This window comes from Capsaspora owczarzaki, assembly GCF_000151315.2.
Source record: "Capsaspora owczarzaki ATCC 30864 unplaced genomic scaffold supercont2.12, whole genome shotgun sequence".
NCBI lineage: Eukaryota > Filasterea > Ministeriida > Capsasporidae > Capsaspora > Capsaspora owczarzaki.
Window position 1 is genome coordinate 891503 of NW_011887303.1, and position 14932 is coordinate 906434.

At 52.5% G+C, this 14932-nt stretch overlaps 6 protein-coding genes across 6 annotated transcripts; 2 read left to right on the forward strand and 4 right to left on the reverse strand.

The window, feature by feature from the left end:
- Nucleotides 1-99: 99 nt before the first annotated feature.
- On the reverse strand, nt 100-1140 carry CAOG_09011 (hypothetical protein; the record flags this gene model as incomplete). The annotated part of the gene is made up of 7 exons (XM_011272396.1): nt 100-171; nt 248-319; nt 383-454; nt 524-595; nt 666-737; nt 809-880; nt 953-1140. Coding segments are annotated over 7 exons (620 nt in total), but the record flags the coding sequence as incomplete, so codon positions are not given.
- A 2811-nt stretch (nt 1141-3951) lies between these two features.
- On the forward strand, nt 3952-5868 carry CAOG_09012 (hypothetical protein; the record flags this gene model as incomplete). The annotated part of the gene is made up of 1 exon (XM_011272397.1): nt 3952-5868. The coding sequence occupies one exon, from the start codon at nt 3952-3954 to the stop codon at nt 5866-5868; it is 1917 nt and encodes a 638-aa protein (XP_011270699.1).
- Nucleotides 5869-5995: 127 nt separating this feature from the next.
- Nucleotides 5996-7195, reverse strand: CAOG_06891 (hypothetical protein). The gene is made up of 5 exons (XM_004344462.2): nt 7164-7195; nt 7016-7094; nt 6779-6893; nt 6457-6598; nt 5996-6315 (listed from the first exon to the last, which is right to left on the reverse strand). The coding sequence occupies exons 1-5, from the start codon at nt 7164-7166 to the stop codon at nt 6172-6174; spliced, it is 483 nt and encodes a 160-aa protein (XP_004344512.2). The 5' UTR covers nt 7167-7195; the 3' UTR covers nt 5996-6171.
- A 399-nt stretch (nt 7196-7594) lies between these two features.
- On the forward strand, nt 7595-10155 carry CAOG_06892 (hypothetical protein; the record flags this gene model as incomplete). The annotated part of the gene is made up of 3 exons (XM_004344463.2): nt 7595-9400; nt 9512-9661; nt 9767-10155. The coding sequence occupies 3 exons, from the start codon at nt 7595-7597 to the stop codon at nt 9965-9967; spliced, it is 2157 nt and encodes a 718-aa protein (XP_004344513.1). The 3' UTR covers nt 9968-10155.
- Nucleotides 10090-11751, reverse strand: CAOG_06893 (hypothetical protein). The gene is made up of 5 exons (XM_004344464.2): nt 11497-11751; nt 11057-11172; nt 10836-10978; nt 10553-10736; nt 10090-10436 (listed from the first exon to the last, which is right to left on the reverse strand). The coding sequence occupies exons 1-5, from the start codon at nt 11647-11649 to the stop codon at nt 10223-10225; spliced, it is 810 nt and encodes a 269-aa protein (XP_004344514.1). The 5' UTR covers nt 11650-11751; the 3' UTR covers nt 10090-10222.
- Nucleotides 11752-13541: 1790 nt separating this feature from the next.
- On the reverse strand, nt 13542-14801 carry CAOG_09013 (hypothetical protein; the record flags this gene model as incomplete). Its single annotated transcript, XM_011272398.1, has 1 exon — nt 13542-14801. One exon carries the CDS (start codon nt 14799-14801, stop codon nt 13542-13544), a length of 1260 nt encoding a protein of 419 aa, XP_011270700.1.
- Between the last annotated feature and the right edge of the window lie 131 nt (nt 14802-14932).

Sequence of the window (14932 nt, forward strand, 5' to 3'; positions counted from 1 at the left end):
GTGTTGGCGGGAATGCTGGTAATCTCATTTGTGTCGAGAAACCTGCAGATAGAGAGTGAGCTATTTGTTTGTGATGCTACACAAAGATGCTTTGCTTACAGTTCTGACAGAATAACCATATCAGAGAATGCAAAGGCGGGAATGCTGGTGATCTTGTTCTGGTGCAGATATCTACAAACAGAGTCGCAAAACGAGTGGGCCGAGTGAGCCGCTTGTGCGTGATTCTTCTTGGATTGTACTTGCTTACAAGGAAGTCAGCGAGCTCAAACCCGCAAACGCGCCGGCGGCGATGTTGGTGATTTGGTTTTCGTACAGATGTCTACAAACAGAGTTGCAAGGAGTAAGCCATTTGCACGTCATTTGTATGTCTTGGCTTGCTTACAATATTCTCAGCGCAGTCAGGTTGGTGAATACGTCTGCGGAAAAGCTGGTGATCTTGTTGCCGTAAAGGTACCTACAGATACAGTTGCGACGAGTCAGCCGCCTGTTGCTGATTCTATGGTTCTCGACTTTGATTGCTTACATGAACTTGAGCGATGTCAGGCCGGTGAACGCCATGGCGGGAATGCTGGTGAGCTGAGTGCTGAAAAAATCTCTGCAAATGATGGAGTTGAGAATGAGCGAGCTTGTTCGAGCGCTTGATTCTTCATATCTCGCTTGCGTACAGTTGTGTCAGCGCGCTTAGGCCAGTGAATGAGGTTGCAGACATGTCGGTGATCGGGTTCCCGGACAGGGTGCTGCAGACACAAAACAAACACAAATGAGCCGAGTGTGGTGTCGAGGATTCTTGATGCCGTTGGTTGCATACATTTTTGTCAGCGCAGTCAGGCCTGCGAATGCAGAGGCGGGAATGCTGGTGATGGAGTTACTGCCCAGATGCCTATTTGAGCGGATGCCCAAAACGTGAGGGAGGACGGTGCTTTCATTGTTCAAACTCTTCACAACCACGTACAGGTCGGTCGTGTTGGCTGGGATTGCGGATGGAATGGCTGTGAGGGATCTGCCACTGCAATCGACGTTAGTTCCCGAGCAAATGCATGCGGCGCCATCGCCACATGCATTGGCTGCCTGTGCCACATGGACGTGACAAATCGCGCAGAGCAGCAAAAGCAGCCCAAAGGCAAACCCTTTTGGTGGCATCTCTGAGGATGTGGATCAGAGAACTTTACAGAGTAAGCTTGCAGCGATTTTCAACAGCATTTTCTCTCAATTCAACTTCACGGTGATGAGCGCCGCGTGTGCGTGCGATGGCTGGATGGCTTCAAGCAAAGCTGTGGGTATGCAAATCGTGCGAAGACGAAGCGCATGCTGTGACTCCATTCTCCTCCTTCTCCTCCTTCTCCTCCTTCTCCCCTCTTTCACGATCCTTCGATCGCTTGCACTATTGTCGTTGACAAGGTGCGCCCTCAACAGAGCAACGGAAACGACAGCGGTGCCTGACACACACATTCAGGATTCTGCGGTTGTGTTGTTGTTGTTTGTTTGTTGTTTGTTGTTTGTGTTTTTCGGTTTTTTCGTTTTTGTCTTTGTTGTTGCCATCGAATGTTTGCATTGGCCTTCACCAGTCGCAGGGGTGCCCCCGCCGCTGCTCCTTACGCTCCGTCGCTTCTTCTGCTTGACTTGATTCGTTTGCTGCCACGGGACGCATCGAAAAATCAGAGGAAAAAAAAAGGAGGAGGGGGGGGGTGGACAGGCAGGGAAGAAGCCGCTGGACATGGCTCAACACGGTCGTCGAGCCTGCTCCTTCCTGACTTGCGCAACCTCAGCAGAGACCACACCCCCTCCCCGAGCGAAAAGAGGTCACAAGAACAGCGGATTTCTGCTTGGGGTTTGAGGATGTGTGTTGGCTTACTCGGAGAAAATCAAGAAAGACAACGGTATGGGAAAAAGAACAAAAAGGAAAAAGAAAAGAAAAAAAAGAAAAAAAAAAAAAAAAAAAAAAACAAAGGACGTCAAAACAACGAGAGTGACCGCCACGATCGCGATCCAAAAGCAATGCGAACTCGGTTTGAAACAGTAGTAAGGTGGGGGTCCGACTGCTGGAGTTTTACTGCTGCTGCAAAATGAAGGGGAACACCCAACCACGTAAGCAGACAGCCGATGCAACACCAACAATGGGGCGCTGGGTCACCCGTCTCAAGAACACAACACGTTGCCATGTCGGACGTTTCGTATTCAGGTGTCAAGTACTGGATCCAAACGGCTTTGGCGTGTGGGTTGTGAACCGAAGGTCTAAATGCCCAAATGGCACTCGATATCGAGCGTTCGCGAACGCCCCGCCGTCAAGACGCAGATTGTAGAAAAGCTGTGCTGCTCGTTCACACAAAGTCGACCACGACCAGATCCACTCGATGGAAACTGTTTGTGTCAGAAAATTTGCAAGGAATGTTGTCATTCTGCTGCAGCAAAGGGGAATGACGTCGGTGGTTTGGGGAGGAAGGGCTTGAGTTTTCATCAAGTTGATCCAATGGCGCGAAAGCCTTGTTCTCAGCTGCCTGGCTCCATTCCAATGCATACATATCTTGCAGCAAAGACAAGGCTCAAATGCACCTCAAAACGGGTGCTGATCACGGGAATGCACAAAATTTGAAACCTCTTCTCAGCCAAACAGGATGTTGTTACACCCTGATTGAAGAGCACCCATTGGAGTAAGAAGCCCAAGTTTGGCCCTTGAGCACACAGGAAGGGCGATCAAGAAAAGGAAAGAATCTTGGTCCCAAGTTGAAGGCGGGAAACATCGCCGAGACACAACAAACTTTCGCCAAGCAGCTGATCGACCGCCAGCCCCTGACAACCTGCTTAGCCGCCATTGGAGAACTAGCAACTCACGCTTAAAGTTGAGCATGGCCTTGGAGAGGCGCACAAAGCAGCTGGGGATAGAAACGGAACGCTAGCGACAACCGATCGAACGCACAAACAGTTGCACAATGCTTCAAAGTCAAACTCAAAGCATGGACTTCCTCAGCGCTCGCCAGACCAGTGTCGAGACCACACAGTCCGAGTTCATGCTGCATGTGGGTTCCTGAAGTATGAGGCAGCGAAAGGTTCAAAGGGCGGAAGTCTCCACGAACACATTTCTCTCTCGGCTTCCAAAAACGAACAGGCCAGTCTTCTTTCACATGGCGTCCGGATTCAAGCGCACGGCAACGGAAGCAGGCTTCCAAGGACCAACTTCTCAGCGTGTTCATCGGGTAAGTGTTGGACTTGCTGAAGGCGTCAAGTCGTGTTCGTTTTCCGTAGAAATGGGCTTACTGTGTTGCGTTTTGTGTTCCTTTTGCTCAACAGGTTTTCAGGTAATGTGATTGCACTCGTCGTAATTGGTCTTGTTTGCCTTTCAGCTGAAGTTGCCTTCATTGCATGCGCATTTGACAGTGAGCTGCTGTCCGGATTGGTCGCATGTCTTGGTATCTCGGTCGATTTGACATCGATTTCAAACCTCCCCAACAAACCTGCCCAACGCGCTGCCCTGAGGGGAATTTTGAAAGATCTCGAAGCCGATGCACAGGTCACGGCAACTCAGAGGCAGAAAGATGACGCGGCAGCAGCACTCAAGGAACTGGAATTGGAGGTTTCGCCAGGACAGCCGAATTTCGTGATTGGTGACCAATTGCTTCAGACGCTCAAAACTGAGCTTGAACTCAAGGTTTCTTTGGATCAAGCCCAGCTGCGAGCCGCGGCTGCCCGGCTGCGAGCCGCAGCACTGCGTGGGCCGCTTTCAAGTGAACCGCCTTCAAGTAAGCCTTGTGCTTGGAAATTGTCATGTTGATGGCGATTAGTCCTTCTGACGTTTAGTTTGTCTGCTTGTTTTTCTTTCACTATCACTCAACAGTCACGGATCCTGATGAGGCTATCGCCACCTTAGCAGCAGCCGTTGATGAAGGACAGTTTGGCGTCGAACGTCAAGACAAACTAGTTTGGCCGCGCGTGTTTCAAGCCCGTCCTTTCGCGACCATGCAAATGTTCCGCTCCATCGCGCAATCGGTTTTTGGCTCCCCGACGAGCCGAAAGAACTTTCCGGTGCTCCTCATGCGCACCAGCAGCGGCTGCGGCAAAACCGCCTTTGCCAAACGCGCAATCTCTCAGGTCACGAACCTCATGCGTGCGCAACACAACCTTACCTTTGGGCCTGCTGATACTCGCCTGAAGCCGAATCAGAGTTTCGAGCTTATTAGACTCCTCGAAAGCTCCTTGCAAATTTTCATCGACTTCAATGGTGGTGATAGCTTGTACGAGACTCCCGCTTCCTGTCAGAAGTCCCTTCTTGCTGCTCGTCTGGCCGCTCATGGGTTGTGCCACACAAACTTAACCAATGCGAGCTGCACTTCAGTTTTCAGCGCATGCAGGTCTGGTCTTCGCACACCACAGGTTCTCGACGCAATTGTGGCACGCCATCGCCAGCAACACCCGCAGCTCGCACGAGTTTTGATCTTTGTTCACATTGACGCGGATCGCCGGATCGCGCAAGACATGTCCAGGGGTGCGGGGACCCTGCAGGAAGCAACTGATTTGCTTCAGCGTGCGTATCAAGAAATCGTTGCGTACAATGTCAACCAGAAGGAACAACAGGCCGTTGTGGTGTTACTTTTAACCGACACTGCTCTGAGTGGCATGACGTTCGACACGACGCAGCACGAATTCCATCCAATCAACCTTCATCCCTTTGACCTGGACACGTCCATGCTGCATCTTCAACGGCTGGGGGTTCACGAATCATCGTGCCGGGATTGGCAATTTCGCCGGTTGGTTCGAAAGCTTGGAGGTCTTCCTTCACTCGTAGGAAGGCTGGTGGACCATTACCCTGCATTGTGGCAAGCGATCGGCTCCAACCTTGGCATCGACACTTCCACGGCTGCTGTTGTTGTGAGCCAAGATATGACGAGCAAAGCTATCGCCCATGTTCCTTATGATGGCCTCGAGACCTTGGTCGAACTATCGTTCGCAAACCTCTCAGTCTCTGAAAAGACCCTGATTGGTCCCATCACAGTGGAACAGCTTGCGCATCGCGGCGTCCTTATCACGACCTATTCCTCACTCGATCGCGTCCACGTTCGCATGCCAGTTGTGATGCTGGAAGGTATTGCGCGCCACCACGCTCGCAATAACGATTCACGTTACAAGACAAAGGTGATGGCCGAATTCAATACGATCACTGGATGCGATGGCGATACCGCTTTCGAGGCCTTTGTTCTGTTTTCGGTCGCATGCCGACTGAACTTGCTTCGGTCTCCACCCGCTTGTGCATCAACTCTCCAGTCCGCGCCTGAGCCAGCTCAATCTGCCCTGCTGTATCAAGTTCTTGGTCTTTCCTCCCCGTCACTGCAAGGCAGCGCGCCTCGCAGTCTCCTGCTCATGAGGTTTGATCTGCAGAACCCTGTCGCAGGAGTCGCACAACGTTTCACCCTCTTGAAAGAGCAACATCCGTTCATCACAAACCAGCACGATGTCGACGATCGCCAAACTGTCCATACAATCCCGTCCTTTTCATCAGACGCCCCGCTTGAAGTTGACATGCTTGGTGCGGGTTCTTGCCACCCGGTGTTCCAGTGCGCAGGTTCAACGACCGGCGTGAATGGGCGTGTTGCTTTACGACGCAGCCAAGCTGGGGCAAAGCCCGTACTGCTGCTGTTCCAGATGCTGGAGGAGATCACGCCTTGGTTTGGCCCGTCCGCATCAGATCTCGCTGAGGGCGTCACTCGGACTCTGGCGGATCTGGACAGTTCGCCACTGGCAGCAGATTTTCATTTCATACTCGTGCTGGCAATCAGTGGCAACGAGTCCCAAGCTTGGGCCCATGCCGCTCGGAATGGAAATGATCGCGTTGTTGTGCTTGTTGGTCGCGACAGTGTTTGTCTGTGTCCGATGTTCTGAGCTCTGCAGCAGCTTGTGTGGCTCCTCTTCTTGTTGTTGTTGTTGTTGTTGTCGTCGTCTTGCTGTTGACGATGATGATGTTGTTGTTGTTGTTGTTGTTGTTGTTGTTGTTGTTGTTGTTGTTGTTGTTGTTGTTGTTGTTGTTGTTGTTGTTGTTGTTGTAAACAGCACTACAATTGAAAGTCGAATCATGTTGCATGAAAACTGTGGACGACACTCGCGAGCCCATAAAGTTTGTCAAACACGTCAAAAACCAAACCAAACACAACATGCATCACAAATCACTGCACACCTGGACTTTGATCAAATCCGACCGTCAAAGCCACCGCTAGAGTACTGGCCGGGCAGCGGATTGCCAGCCTTGCCAGTCAGACCACGCATCTTGACCCCAAACCAGGTCGGGTTGAAATCGCGCTCGTCGTTCAGCTCAAACTCGCGGGCACGCTCCTGCAAAAGAAACGCATCCATGATTAGAAATGCTGCGCTTTGTGCTACTTCTCCACCCAATAACGAGACTACTCAAAGACCGACAGCGCCTGGATGCAATAAGGAAACAAACAACAACAAAGCATCACAGCGATCCCATACCTTGAGCAATTTGATGCCATTCAACAGATCGTTTTTGGCAGCAGAGTAGGTGCGCATCAACGGCGTCGAGCAAGAAAGCGGGTTGAAATGCAGCAGCACGATATACTCACGCACGTGTTGCTCGTCCACCGGCACATTGAAACTGGCAAAAGAACAAAAACAAAAACGATCACGATCACCAGAATCGATAAATCTGAGATTCGCGTCACAACCCAGCCAACCAAACGAACTGGCCTTCGTTCCGGGATTTTTTTTCACCACAAAAGAGCAACATAGACGGTTCTCAACCGCTACATGGAGCTTGAGCGGGATGTGAACATACCGAGCAACGATCAGACGCGGGACTGATTCTGGCAATTCTTCAGCAATCTCCTCGGGAGTGACGCCGTTCAGCGACGAGCCAATGATGAACTCGTTCTTGTTCTTGTCAATGCTCACTAGCTCAGAGTGGAGTCACGAGAGCGTGAGCGTGAGGGCGTAAAGTGACGGTTGGTGCGTTGGACCAGATTGCCCAAAAAAGCCGCCCTTGGTTCAGCGCGGCGCGTCTGCGTTCGCTTACAGATCAGGGCGTCGCCGGGTGTGCCAGACGAGAGCAATGCGGTGATTGCATCAGAGACGGCGCTGGGGATTGCGACAGCCTGAACCGGATGGATGCATTTCAGTCAGCGAGCAAGATTGGCGCTCCAGATTGTTCGTTCGCAGCTTACCATTGAAATTGGTGATGGAGCAAAACACAAAGAATCTGAGACTGAGCAAAATCCACGAACGTACGGACACGGAGAAATACCCAACTCGACGGAAGGGCGAGCGCGCAATGATTGGCTGCAGAAGCGACGACTTGGTCTGAGGGGTTTAGCGCCGTATGAACGAAGTGCTCAGCGAGAATTGATGAGTTTGTCGATCTATTCTTCGGTTGAAAGTCAAAGGCAAGCAATTTGCTTCAAAACCTGGGAACAACTTTTGCTTCAGATTTCTCAGATGCAACTGTTTTTTGTATTTTTTATTTTATTGTTGTTTCAAACGGTTTCAAAAGTGAAACACTCTTTTTCATTTTTGTTTGGTTTCACTTTTAGTTTCCCCTTTCCCCCCCCCCCGTCTTTTTTTGTCCCTTCCCCACCCAACAAACACGTCCACAGCAATGCTGTCGTCGCAGACAACCTTCTTCCCGACTTCGTACGACTCGCCGGCGTCGCGCGGGGTGCTCGAGTCGCAGAACTTCACCCCCGATTCGAACGCCGCGAGTCCGACCGTTTCCCCCGCCGTTGCTCCCTCCGCAACATCAGCAGCAACGGCCGCAGCGACGCCCCACTCTGCCCGCATGCAGCAACCCCGCGGTCTGTCCTCGTTCGCACTCACTCCCATCCAGCAGCGTCAAAAGATGCAGGCTGCTCGCACGCTGGCAATGCATGCGCGGCTCAACGCGAATCTCAACGCTGCTGCTGCTGCTGCTGCTGCGGCTTCAAATTTGGCTGCCGCTCCGACCGAGTCGGCCGACGACGTTGCTTCATCCTCATTCAAGACTCTCTCGAATGATGATGCTGAATTTGCACACAGTGTCGGCAGCGACAATACTGAAAATGTCGGCGACAACAGTGACAAGGGCCAGCAGCGCCAGTCCTCTTCCGGCAGCAGCAAACCGTTCGTGTCGAATCCGGATCTGACCACGGAAACCACTGCGGGTGCATCTTCAAACATTGCTGATCTCACTACTTCTAGCATCATCAACAGCAGCAAGGACGCCAGTAGAATGAGCGCGTCGGCAGCCCAGGCGAGCGGCAACCTCGTGGAAGATCAGCTTGCGCAGCCATCCCAGTCCCAGTCCCAGCCCCAGTCCCAGCCCCAGACTCTGGCCCCATCGGCTGCACAGATTGCCCAGCTGGCGTTTGGCGGCGACGACACGAGCGCTGCGACGGGCGCTCGCACGACTGGCAGCAAGACGAGCATTGAGCCGTCAAACCGCATCCCAGCAGGAATCCCAACTGGCATCCCGACGCTGCACGGCGCGGTTGGTGGCGCTGCACCTGGGTTTGCGATGCCCAAGTTCATGTCGATGACTGCCACGCCGGCCGGTGGATTCGCCCCGAGTGCCAGCGCACTGATGGCTGCGGCTGCGAGCTCGGGTGGCATAACCGCATCGAGCGCCACAACTGGTGCTGGTGCTGGTGCGACGACGACGACGACAACGGCGACATCGGGCGTGGGCGCATTCTCTGGATTTGCAGTGGGCAATCTGGCGGAAGGCAACCGCATTGTGCGATTGGCGGATTTGATTGGCGGCGAATCCGGCGCAGATGCCAGCGCTCGCGCACCAAAGGCGTTCGAAGACGATGACAATGGATCCGTGCTGAGCGAGGCAACGTCAATGACGTCCGCGCTGACTCGCTCGACCGACTTTGATGCGCTGAACGAGAGCGGAGACTCGCGCGCTCACCAGCAACTCTTGCAACTGGCGGCTGCGAATGGCGCCTACGCCCACAGTCCCATGTCGCGCGCATCCATCGCCAGCACCAGCAGTGCACTTGCCAGCACGGCAATGAGTGCCTTGCTTGACTATCAGGATGGCATTGCTGAAGCAGAGGCGGAACAGCGACGCGAACGGCAAGAGCGCTCGCAGCGTCGTCGTGAGGAACGCGATCGCCTCTCCCGCATGGAGGTGGAGCACCAGCAACTGCAGGCCACGCACGCTGCACTGACCAAGCAGATGCAGGCGCAGCGGGACGAGCTTCAGGCGCAAGTCGACGCTCTGCAAGCCAAGCTGGTTCAGCAGCAACAGCAGCACGAGCAACAAGCGCGCGAAACCGACAGCGCCCAGTCGCATGCGCGCGACGAAGCAATCGAGCAGCTGATGGTGCAGCGAATTGCGGCGGAACATCGCGCGACTGCCGCCGACGCCGAGGCCGGCCGCCTTGCCGATGAGCTTGAGTACCAGACTGGGCTTGCCAAGGTAAAGCGCGTGAAAACATTCTGGGCGGTCGGGGTTTTTTTTTTGTAAAGAAATGTAGTTGTGATGACGAGTACTTAACAACAACCATGTGCTCGCTTCCTCATCACACAGATCAAGCAACAAGAAACGGACGCGTTGCGCGCAGAGTTGGAGGCGCTGAACGACGATTTCACTGCGACAACGGCCGCGAAAGATCGCATGAATCAACTTCTAACCTCGCAAGTGCGCGACACGACAGAGCGCATGATTGAGGCTGAGCTGGTAAGCACAAACCAAGGTGTTTTGTCGCACCGTGTTGGATTTTTTTGTTTTTGGTAGTTTCGTCGTTGTGCTGACCCCTGCTCGTGTCCCTTTTTTTGAAAACAGCACTACTTCCATTCACTTGCTCTGACGATGAAGCTGAATGCCATGAATTGCGATCAGCTCAAGATCAACGTCAGCGCCGACGATTTGTTCCTAATGGCGCGCGAAACCAACCTTCCGATGCGCTCGTGGGCTCGTTTCGTCTTTGAGACCCTTCGCGGACGAGAGTATGCTCGGTCACGCGCGCCTTCTACCGAGGCTTAAGTTTGTTTGTGCAATGTCTTGGAGGAGTGCCTCCTTTTGCTTTTTCCTGACTGATAATTTTCGTTCCCGGCCCCTTCCCCCCCCCAATGTTGAAAGAGACGAGCGTGTGTGTTGTTGAGAATTATTGAACGTGTGATGAGTGGAGAGTTGAATGTTACAAAATCATACACAATGACAGTTTGAAACGATGCGTTTTGATTTGATGCGTTTTGATTTTTTTTTTTTTTTTTTTTGTTTTGCGTTGTTTTGTTTTGTTTAAGCATGCCGCTGTGGGACGGTCGGATCGCCAAACCTCCGAACCGCATCGCGAAACAGCAGTGGCGCAATAACGGAAATGGTAAAGAAAAACGTGCCAGGAATGTACAATAACGTGAAGAAGGTCTCAAACGACACGGCGGGAATGAAGGCGAGGATGATGAACGCGGTGGTGACGGCGCATTTCGCAACGCAATACCCGACAATCTGGTTCCTGGAGTCAGACACATAGTTTAGCCAACGGAATATCAAAACGTCAGGCACTTGGTCAGGCTGAGCAGCGACGAACGCCTTGGCAAACACAACACGCTTCAAAAATCCAAGCGTTACCATTGTGCAGTGTGGATTTGATGCCAATTGGCCACCACCATGACAGGAATGAAAAAGAACAGAACGTCGGTGTAATGATCGGACGCCTCGAGTAGCTTGACAGTGAGCTCGGTCTGCGTCGTCCAATAACCGAACAAGGGATACCCGACTCGCGCGTCACTAAACGGCCACCAAATGGCAACTCCTGAATCCCACGCAAGAGGGGCAAAAAGTTAGGATGGCGACAGCCAAATGTACCGACACGAATCCACGCAAGGCGGCGAAACCAGGCTGACAATTGTACCTTTTAAATACATCATGTCGAGAACAGCGTGAGAAATCAGCCCCAACACGAGGCCTGTGCCGAATGCTTGAGGCTCAAATACGTGCCGACGAACGGGGTGGGTTCGAGCAATAAACCATAGCTTGTCCTTTTGAATATGGGCGCTGGAGGAGATCGAGAAAGTATAAGTGAGGTGCGATTCGAGCCCAGTAGAGCGAACGCATTTTGGTGTGCTTGCTTACCGGACGAGGTCTGCAAAGATGGTCATGATTGCAAAGCACAACAGCGCAAAGACGATCGAGTGCGTCACTGTTCGATGGTAGATGTCGGCGACTTCATAATTTCCGCTCAACGCAACCTGGCGAGAAATTCAGCAAAGCAGGTGGGCAGGCGGTAGTGAGTGACAAACCTCAGTTTCAAGTATTCGTAATGCAGATTGCAGCAAGAGATTTGTCCATCTGAGATTCCTGGGCCAGGCGAATTTTTCCCAACGTCTGAGCGTTTGACAGCTCCATTATGGTGCAAATTTCATCCCAATTCTGCATGAATGGTTCTCGGCCGGTTTTGCGATGCTCCCGTCATCATCATCATCATCATCATCATCATCGTCATCGTCATCGCCATCGTCATGAATGACGCCCGAGCGAGCTGGTGGGACTGAAGCACGAGGCGGAGTGAGTACCATGAGCACGGTGACGGGAATGTCGGCGTCTGGCAGAATCGCGCCGAGCACGCACCCGAGCCGCGCATCGCCCGCCGCCGCCCCGATGGACTTGTGGCGAGGGAACAGCAGGCACATGAGCAGGCCGGCGAGCAAATGGACTCCGGCCTGCATATTCGAGGTTGTGGGTTGTTTTTCAGTGCTTTTCAGCTGAGATTGGCGTTCTTGCTGAAAGCGCAAACAATGGAATACAGTATCAGAAAATAACAAAAATAACAACTGAGATCGATGAGCAGAAATCTGAGATCAATGGAAATTCTGACCGTTCAGGCCAGTGGGTTCAACCCGAAGACATCTCGATTCTTTGTGGGAGTCGACACTCAGAAAAAGCATCTAGACAAGCATTTGCAATCATCCTATCACAAGGCTTACGAAAAGCGAATTAAAAAGTCTTAAATAAAAGTAATCAAGAAGACAATGTCGCTCAGTTACCGACAGCAACTCAAGCAAATAAGGGAAAATATGGCACACATCGAGGCAATCCCTCATCTGATAGCCTTGTACAGGGAGAAGACAATGTGCATTTACAGGATTCGTAATGTCGACAGTAGAATCGAAAAGGAAGAGAGTAGACCCAAACCACCTCGACCTTCGTCCAATCTGAATATCATAACTAGAGAGGGTGCTTCTAATTCCGAACAAAACCTATTTCGCTGACGCTTCGATATCCGCCCCTTGTTTCAATAGTAATACATACTATATGGTTTAGTGATACTATGGTTAGACGGAGGGGTCGATCGCACGTGCCGGGTCGGCAGGACGGCGATCGTCAGTTTGGCTCGTTTTGCTGGACATGCATTACGCGTGTTCGGAATTAAAAGCATTTCGCTAGTAGACGCGCCCATACTCATCTGAGCGGCCCCTCGCCCTACTGGGCATGTGACATCAACCTAGACTCTCCGACTGGTAGCAAAGAGAGGGCATGGAACATCGCCGGGGTGGCTGCAGGCCCGTTGAACAACAAAATGGCCGGAACAGCCCGAAACTGCATCTCGAGCAGACGCGGTCCTAGCAGCCTCCTTTTGCGCGGAAAGTGATACATGCAACATGTTTGTTTATTCTATGAACAGGCGGGGGCGATGGTTGCACTGCAGGAGCAAAGTCAACGCGTTGACAAGTTCAGCAGTCGCGACGGCGCGTGCCCAGCCTGAATCGACGTTTCGAGCCCCGCTCGTTGTGAAATGCAATCGCATAGATCGTCTTCTTGATTGGGCATGATCGCGGGCTGGACGCACATGCAAAAATTTTCCACGATGGGTCGGGCTCGACTGAGCGCCCCGTCGCTGCCGCTCTGTGTGTCACTGCGCCGCACGTGAACGACTCTATGATCATCAGAGTCCCACATACTCCCATCTGTATCATTATCGGCGCCGGACATGGCGCAGGAGCTGTCCAGGGCTGCGGTGCTGTTCAGTGCGCTTTGCCTCCCACAGGACCAGCGCTCACTGTCTGCACCGACACTCGTAGAACAGCTCTGTCGCCCGCCTACTTTCCTCCATCAATAAAAGAAGACTGGTTTTACTATAATTTCAAGCAAGGGAGTGGATTAGAGGCTTCTGCATTGACTAGTGGCCCAAAAACACTCTTGTTCGGAATTAAAATCAGGGGCGTAATGGTGGCCCAGTCAAAAAATTCTGTTCGGAATTAGAGACGCCTCTCTACCAAGCTACAGTAGAAGCACCAAATGGCGCATTCTTCCAGGTACTCGTGCTCAAAATCCACAGCCGAGACAGAGCTCAGATTAACAAGCGTATTCAAAAGGCTGTCGCCGATATCAAGCGGGAATATCCTCGTGCTGTAAGGTTTAAGATTCTGACTGCAAAGCAAGTCGTCCGCTCAACGAGCATCGGGAATGCCGATAAACTTTACAATTGGCTTTTTATTCTCAGAGCGACGTCTTCAAGATACAATACAGATGCTGAGAACGCATTGCAACACACGAAAGCGAGGTTGGCAGAGGGTGAACGCTTGAAGATGGCTCAAGAAGCCAGAAACAAGGGACGGCCCTACGGTCTCGTGCAGTTCAACAGGGCAGCCACGGAGCGCTGAACGTGGCGCGAGTGAAGGGTGTACGTGTCGTTGGGATGGTAAGCGAGAATGTTGATGTTGGTGGCGAGGAGCTTTTTGGTGAGGTCTTTCCCCAGAGCGCGGTGCACGATGTCAATGTGCAGAGCGCCGTGAGTCAGTTCGCAGAGTGTCTTGTGAACGACAGAAGTTGCGTTGTGCATCTCGGAATAATCAATGACATCTTGAAGGGAGTCTGCCGTATCCACGCGAAACTCTTCAAAGATCTCGTCCACACTCTTGAACAGAAGGTCGTCTGCTAGATTGTTGAGCAGAATGAGACGCCCACCAGCAATCTCAGCGACCGCACGCTTGGCCAAATCCTCGTGGATGTCACGACGCACCAGATATGTGACAGCTTGTTGGTCGGTGAGATCACCCACTTCGACAATGCGAGCACGAGTCATTGCTGACGATGCCTTGAGCTCAGGCAGAGTCGAACCATCGCTGGTGACGAGAACAACATTGAGCAGCTGCTTGTCAGCAGCCGACTTGGCAAATTTTTGAATGACATGCAACAGTTCTGAACCCTGCTTGGCGATCTCGTCCACGGCATCGATGACGAGCGTGGCAACATGACCATGCTTGGCCTTGAACTGTGCGGCGACGTCCCGAAGACTGAGATCGAGTATCGCCCAGCTCTTGAACGGTTCTTCTGCCGATGTGACTTGCTCCATCTCCACACCACGGTCTTTGAAGTAGCCTGCCGTGAAGGTGAACCGGTTGAACGCGAACGCGAGAGACCCTGCCAGTCTTTTCGGCACATCAACGATTAGCTCGCTTTCGACGATGTAGTAGACAATGCCAGTGCTGTTGGCTCGGATGGCGTCGAGGACGGCGGTGGTCTTGCCGCAGCCTACTTCGCCAATGAAGACCGTGTAGTCCTTCAACAGCGCGGGGCGCAGCACCCCTTGAAGCATAGCAACGGCCTCTGGACGATCGATGTGGGACTTTCTGACGGGCGGGATGACGGAGCCGGCCTCGAAGCGTGCGAGCATGCGAGCTTGAACGATTTCGGGCGAGTGGGTCTTGGCGATCGTGTTCTTGTCGTCCAGCACGTGCTGAGCAACAAAAGCCGCCACAACCAAAACGATGAATGTGGTGGAGACCGCCTTGGCGACCGCGCCGCCGATGAAACCGAACACACGCCGAAAAGCTGGCTGCTGCTGAGCCAGGGCCGCAGCTGGAGCCGCAGCCGACATTTCGGGATAAAACAAGAAAAACAAAAGAAGAAGAAACTAAAAACTGCGCTGTCATCATCTTTCTCAGCTTTGGCAATCCATTGTCAACCCGTTATGAGTTGAATAAAATATCGTTCGATTTGTATCATTGT